Raw genomic sequence first — 7,900 nt, forward strand, 5'->3', positions numbered from 1 at the left:
CCTCGCCGTGCGACTCCCGGGCTGGCAGCGAGTCTCGCCTTCCTTCGGGGTCCAGTCTCGCTTTAGCCGGCCCCGAGGATCGCCGGAAGTCGACAGAGGTTGTCGGGCCGCCGGGGCGACGACCTCGCTGCGCATCATGCGCCCGCCTAGTCTGGCCGCTTCCGGTGGTGAAAATAGTGGCCTAGCGGTGGCCGCTCGTGAGCTCCACTGTCGCCTAACTGCTGAAGTTTTTTTAAAATTAATTAATTAATTAATATTTAAAATACACGTCAGCCGAACTACTACGGCGTCGTTTTTGGTTTTTTAATCTTTTGCCCCGGACCTCTCCGTGGCCAGTGTCGTACGCCACAGCGTTCAGTGCCGATGCCACGTCGACGTTGTACTAAAAGTGATCGATTTTCAAAAAGTTGAGCTTGTAGTGATCAGAAAAAAAGTTTTGGCGAAGTGATCGCGCGTACGCGAGTTGTAAGCTGACATGGTGTATCTTTGCCAATTATATATCACGCGAGACTTGGAAACCATCTCAGTAACGCGCAAATCAGTGTCGCCTTCGAAGAATGAAACCCTTACAAGATTCTTTATAGTGTGTGTGTGGACACTGGGGCCATATCTGCTACTGGTCGATAGGACAACAATTTTTTGGGTCTTTCACACCCACCTAACATTTCCACATGCTTTTGTCTTCTAATTTTGTCATTCCCATTCCTCCAGTCGCAGCTCAAAAGAATCAACAACTCCAAGGGTAGAAACGATCAACGCCAAGCACACAAAAGGAGAGAAGGTTGTTGGTGGGAAGGATTCGAGTTCGATTCTTCCTATTGCTGATTCCTTATCGTTTCATTCAAAAGCCGCCATTGCTGTAATCTCATTTCACTATTTTCTGTTTTTCCAGTTTTTCTTTTTCTTTTCAGAATCCTATAATCTTACTTTTATTAGCTTACTACGTGCTCACAAAATTAAATGCGCATATAAAAAGAAAAGATTATAGATTGAGATTGTCTACCAAAAAAGAAAGGTCAGTTATTTTTCCATGAATGAAATGAGCAGGTAATTATTCTTTGAGAGGAGCAAATAGATGCTTGAATTGCTGATATTAATTGTTAATTGTTCTGGAAGGAAGCAAAGTGAGTCAATTCGGTAAATTGACTTAGGTTCCATTGTCTCCCGGAAAATGAATGATTTGGAAAATCACTTTTCACAAAAATAATCGCTTGTATCGCTTGAAATAATTAATTAATGAAGATTATTTTCATTACATACAACGATTTATGTCTAAATATTTTCGTATGCGACGAAAATATTTACCGTTCATTTATTTTTGTAGCGATGCAGTAGACATGGCCACGGGCCGTTTTGGCCGGAATCGGCCCGGGTCAAACTTGGGACGGCCAGTTGGCCGGGCCGACCCAGTTCCAAAAAAACAAAAAAAAAAAAAACTCGATGTAATGTGTTCATCTTCTGGAGTCGAGGGCTTCAAGCTCCCCTCTCGGTCCTCCCCCTCGGCGCCCCCTCCTCCTCCTCCTCATTGCCCTCACGGTCCTCCCACCCCTTCCCTCCCACACTCGGCGTCAAGCTCTTGACCAGCTTCCCCAGCAACTCCTCACGGCGGGCTGCTTAGGGGTCCCAGCGCAGATCTTCGTCCTCTTCAGCTCCCTCATGACCAGCCCCTTCCCCCTCTCCCCTGCGCCTCCTCTAGGTCCTCCCCTTTTCTCCTCACTTCGCCCAGGTCTTCCCGAATCTGACCCCGCCGTATCGCCGCGATCACCCCGTTCGTAATTACCAATGTGCGCAAGCCGCCCCTCCTCCTTCTCCCTCAGCTACCTCGCCTCCTCCCCTGCTCTCCTCCTCCCCCCTTGATAGGAGCCAGGCAGACCGGGCCGCCGATTCAGGTTCGCCTGTGGCCAGGAGCTGGAACCACCTAGGTTCGGTTGAGCAGCTTTGTTCACGAACCATGGCCATGTCTAGATACAAGTGACCATTTTTGAAAAAATATTTTTCTAAGTATTTATTTATCGCCCAACAAATGGAGCCTTAATATCTATAAAATAATATGAAAGGAGGAATTTTTGGATGGATGGGAGGGAGATCCATGAGTGTCGAATTACAGCCAGTGGGCTTTGGTTTGTTTTGCCGACTTCCAGTTTTTTTCGTTTTATTCCTTTCAGGAAAATTCTTAAGTTATTAAATGATCATCTTAGTTTGACTTTCTCTCTCATTTTCATCACGTTTTTTTTTCTTATATATTTATTTATTTATTTATTTTTAACACATAAGTGAGTTCTAACATATAAGTACATAATTCTACGCAAAATCCAATCAATTTGTATTTGATGTTTTACAATTTAGTTAACATTATTGTCATCACCTAGATTTTTAATTTTCTTTAAATTCATATATGAAAATAACATAAATACCACCGGTGGTCATAATGCTTACGATTGTTCGTGAGTTAAGGAACAAAATCATCCCAAATATGCCAAATTTAATTTATATGAAAGTATGAATTCTTATTCGCGATATGAAATTATTACTCGATGATAAATTATGGAGCCATGATGATGTGCGTTTAGGATGACAAATTTTCGATATATCAAATGTAACAGATAGATCACTGCAGCAAGGCTCCAGGCCCATGGAAAATGTATTTAACGGCGACGATGTCCACTCGCAAAGATTCATTTCAACCCACCGCTTTCAATGACATGTCCATTCCACACGTGTTCGTCAATGCGACACCACACAAGTGTCCTGATTTCTATCGAAACAAGGCTACTTGCTTTGCTTTTTGCTGCATCGTTTTGACAAACTTTTCAGTGGATTGATATGCGATCGTAGTCGGTAAAAATCTATCTCGGTGCCTCATCATATAAAGTGCATCCGCTAAAGAATCTTCTAATCATATTAGCACTTTAGAGCAATTTATTGGATCTATCTCTCATAGTGTTCTCATCATCTATACAATCACTTAGCACGATTTTGAAAACTGCTTTTTTGGAAACGGTTCTGAATACACGACTAAGCGCTTCTTAACATACTAAGTTCACGAAAATGAAAAGCAAAGAAGGGCCATTTCTCTAAACAAACAGGGCAACGTGCTTTGCTTTTTGCCTCATAGTCAAGCCATGAGATAGACTAGCTAGGGAAGCCTATCGATTTCGGGCATATCAAGCTCGGACTTCGTCCATTGGGAATCTTCCAAAAGTTATCCACGACATAGCATTGCCCACTTGCGTTTCCTCTCCGTCCGTACCAGCCACAAATGGATTTTTCATGGTTTAGCTGTGTGTTTGTACGTTGATATGAGTGCCTTTCTTAAGTGGTCATCAAGCTATTAATTTGAGTGCAATCCACGAAAATTGTTTGGTCAAATCTGATATAACACTAGCTTTTGAAAGAATATTGTTAGGAGTGTTTTAACTGGTTAAGTATTCCTTTTTTACTGCGGCATGCTTTGTTCTTAAACGGATATTAGGAATTCTTGATATTGGCTGATCTGCTTGGATACATCGTATGGGTGATTTTAGAATGGAATCCATGTCGGTAGCAGCGGAAGGAACAAGGACTCTTTATGTCCAAGCACAAGCATCACGTTAAATGATTCTTGAAGGTAAAAGCAACTTAGGGCTCATAGCTACTCCCAATTAAAGCTGGTCAGCCGATATGCTCTCATTATGGCTTGCAGGATATTCTAATTTGGTAGGAGTCATTTCGCCTCTGGATGTTGAAAAGCGCCTTAGACATTGATTGCGATCTTGATGGATCCGAATACGCGTATATATCCACCAGGTAGCACCGGATCTTTGAAGTTTTAAATCATTTCACTTATAGCAGTTGCAGCAAGGTGGCTTACCCTTCTTTAGGTCTATCCCCATGCAAGATCCTGCAGCCTGTTTTTACACACTTGTCTTCTTATCGGGTCCTTCCTCTCTTTTCCTGGACCTCATGCGTCTTTCTTTCACACCGCCAAACATTTCCACAAGCTTTATCTTCTTATTGGTCAATTTCCATTCCCACTACGGAGATTGACTGAAAGTGAAATCGGACAACTGCAATTACCCCGTGAACTTTGCGATTGCCATTGGCATTGTTAGGAACTCATCATCGATGCAACCCGTTCTCTTGAGCTACGCATGCATGCTCAATACCATACATTCACAATCACTTCTATCCGGAAGTAGCGTATGAGAGAATCTAACTTATCTACTAACAACATGTGAATATAATTTAGGTGCATCGTATACTTGCATTCTCGCTCACCTTGTTCATAACCAAGGGAATATAAACTTTCTTGTCCTCTCATTGATATTACCATCAGAAGCTTAAACAAAATTTACTCTCCATTGGTTTTACCACAAAAAACTCCCGAGTGTATTACAGCATAATAACGAATTCCTCCAACCCAATTTTTTGACTACCAAAAGCCCCAAACCGGTACACACAGCTGATAAATTTACCATATGTTAGTTTTAGTTAGAATTTTGCATCCAAATTGCTAAGTTAGATGGCGCGTGGCGGTATGCAGTCTCTCCGATTTAGGGCTTCCACCCTCTTTTTGCAACATATTTATCAATTTATGATTTTTTTGTGGTATTAATCCAATTTAACGGAGGGTAAATTTGTTACAATGTATAATAACGATTTGGGGTTTTTGTAGTCAAAAATTAGTTTGAATAAATTTTTCGCGGTGTACCCAGGTTTAGGATTTTTCGTAATAATAGCCCTAGAATAATCAACAAAGATTACATGGCCGAGACTCTTTCGACGAGTTCGACATCCCGATCGCGATGGAAATCTAATTACCCGATAGCTCATCGTTGAAGTGCATTCACTAGAAATCTCGACCAATACCAGTACTTGAGAGTATTTTTCAGCAATCTCTTGTGACCTTCTCCTCATCAACTCTAGGATTACTTAAACAATTTTGGGTTTTCCTTGGAAACTACTCTCAATACGTGACCGAAGGCTTTTTTTCAATACTGTTTTCACGTTCCAAACGAAAATGAAAACAAAAAGTAGAAAATTTTCTCAAAACATACGGGGCAACCTGCTTTTTAGACCTATAGGCTTTTGGTCTTTGCTCTTTCTTTCTTTAGACCCTTTTTCACGCCAAAAGGGCCTTTATAAGTCTATAAGCACGCCTACAGTGGCTCGGCTTTAGTGTCGAAAGTTTTGGCTGAAGCTCGGCTTGAGTGCCAAATCGGAAGAAAAATGATCGCTTAGGCTCTAGATTCGTTTGGCGGAAAATATACTCCTTTTGGAAAATATTTTCGAGGAAGTCATTTTCTGACGAAAAATGTTTTCCGGGAACATAATTTTTACGGTGTTCGGCCGATCAATATGAAAAAGTTTCGAATTTTTCCTACGCGGCCAAACCACATGGCCGGCAGCGGCGGGCCAGTGGCCGGCTGACAGCCCAACAGCCGGCCGGCAACCGTAGCAGCAGCAGCCACAGCGGCACCAGCAGCAGCCCAGCTAGCAGCCCGTGAGCGTGGACCCGCCAAAGCCGTAGCCGTAGCAGCCAGCCCAATGAAAGCAGCCTTGGCCGGCCAAGCCCAGCCGGCGGCCGCTGGCCGGCAACGGACCCAACAGCGATGGCTGGTGATCAACATCCTCTCGCGAGAAAACATTTTCCCTCCATGGGCAATTTTGCCTTGATTTGGGGGAAAATGATTTCCTCTTTGTGAAAAGGAAATCATTTTCCTCAAACAATGAGAAGGATTTGAGATGGGTAAGGAAAATGTTTTTCCCACAGAAAACGGCATTTTGCGAGCTGGGTTAGCCTGTGAAAAATGTTTTTCAGGAAAATGAGATGATGACACATCATGGAAACGAACCTGACATAAGTGCCAAAAGTTTTTTTTTGGATCACTTCAATGCTAAAATTTTTATAAACGATCACTTAAGTGCTTTAAATTTTTAAAAACGATCGCCTAAGTACCGTCTCGGCTTGCCACGTCGGCTTCAAAATTAATAAAAAAAATGCCACATCGGATTCTGGCGAAAAATTGTGTACGCCTTCTAGGAGTTGGCGCTTAAGTGATCGTTTTTCAAGAAATTTTAGCACTTAAGTGATCGATTTCAAAAATTTTAGCACTAAAGTGATCAAAAAAACTTATGGCAGCCCAGTGAGCTTGCTATTATACTGAGTTGCTGGCATTTGTAGTGTTAACTCTTGCTTTTTCTGGACCCACGCGCCTTTCACACCACCTAACATTTGCACATGCTGATCTTCTTATCGGTCAAATCCATTCCACTGAATTTACAACAGTGACTGACCATGAACTAACATGGAAATGCCGTTGGGCCTTGCTGTATATTCGTGCATGAGTTGATCACACCACCTAACATTTGCACACTGCTTATCTTCTTACTGGTCAAATCCATTCCCACTGAATTTACAGGTGACAGTGACCATGAACTAACATGGAAATGCCGTTTGGCCTTGCTGTATATTCGTGCATGAAGTTGATCATGCCGCACCACCAAACTATTGTCTCTCAACAAAAGCATCAGCTCTGCAGCCTTCTCGACCCTGATTTTGCCTTTGGAAATGGCCGAATCACTGCTCTACAGCATTGCCCACTGGCATAATGGAAAGCTTTATCGGCTCCCAAATTGGGAAACCTCGCGCCCTACCTTCTCAAATGATCCAATTGTTCTGCTGTGGCGAGGGCGGCTCCATAGTCTTAGGGAAACTATCAAGACCATCCAACTTGTGCTTCCGGATGCCGAAGCAACAATGTAGGACAAACAGATTCGAGCACTGGGTCGAGGGGCTCAAGGATGTGCTGTACGATGCACAGGACTTGTTCGATGACATCTCTGACCGAAGACCTGAAATACGACAAAACTATGGCTAGCAACAAGATGATGAAAAGAGGTATGCCTTTTCTTCTCGAATCAAATCAGCTTGCGCACGGCTTCAACGTGGCTAATCAGATTCGGCAACTTAGGAAGAAACTGGATGAATTCATATAATAATAATTTCAACTTTACGCTGCTTCGGTGAGGGAAAAATGGTCACCGGAAGACGAAAAGAAGCCTGAATTTCTCGCACCTGACACTAAAATAATTGGTGAGGAAGAGGACAAAGAAAAAGATCAAACAACTTTTGTTTACTTCCTCCTCTAGCAACACTGTGTCCGTGGTTTCCATCGTCGGTAAAGGAGGTCTTGGAAAAACCGCACTTGCACGACTAGTATACAACGATGGGAGGTAAAAGGACATTTCGGGCTTAAGATGTGGGTTTGTGTATCTGATGTCTTTGATGTGGTCTGATTTTCAAAGAAATTCTTAAATCTGCAAAGTGACTGTCGAGGACATGATGATGAGATGAAAAAGTTATCAGAAGATGTTGAGAATAAGCCTGAAGACCAGTTGCCGAGTCTTCTTTGTGAGACTCTATCTGGGGAAATACTTGCTTGTTTTGGATGACTTGTGGAATGAAGTTCGGCATAAATGGTTCGAGCTTGGAGAATGGCTTGAGGGTGGTTTACCGGGAAGCAAGATACTTGTAACCACTCGCAGCCACAAAGTTGCAAAGGTCATGGATGAGAAATCAGTTATTCATGTTCTACGTGGCCTAGCTGAAAATGAGTCGTGGAACTTATTCAGGAAAATGGCTTTTGGAGATGGGGTAGACCCAGCACTGGAGGAGATAGGTCGAGATATAGTTAAAAAATGCACAGGGTTCCCCTTGCCATTAGAACTATTGGAGGCCTTTTGTACGGCAAAGAAAGATGAATGGTTCCGTTACAAAGTGCACGAATTTCCAGAAATACCAGAAATTGATGAGGTTGATGATGGAATTATACAAGTCCTCAATTTCAGTTACGATAGTGCTCCAGTCATGCTTGAAACATTGTTTGCATATTGCTCATTGTTTCCGAAAGACTATATC

At 42.6% G+C, this 7,900-nt stretch overlaps 1 protein-coding gene across 1 annotated transcript; it reads left to right on the plus strand.

The window, feature by feature from the left end:
• Positions 1 to 7,351: 7,351 nt before the first annotated feature.
• LOC130137146 (putative disease resistance protein RGA1) lies at positions 7,352 to 7,863 on the plus strand (the record flags this gene model as incomplete). The annotated part of the gene is made up of 1 exon (XM_056307910.1): positions 7,352 to 7,863. A coding segment is annotated over exon 1 (512 nt), but the record flags the coding sequence as incomplete, so codon positions are not given.
• Between the last annotated feature and the right edge of the window lie 37 nt (positions 7,864 to 7,900).

The sequence above is a fragment of the Syzygium oleosum genome, unplaced genomic scaffold (genome assembly GCF_021117445.2).
Source record: "Syzygium oleosum isolate NSW1041296 unplaced genomic scaffold, Sole_v2.1 Sole_v2.62, whole genome shotgun sequence".
In the NCBI taxonomy this organism is placed as follows: Eukaryota; Viridiplantae; Streptophyta; class Magnoliopsida; order Myrtales; family Myrtaceae; genus Syzygium; species Syzygium oleosum.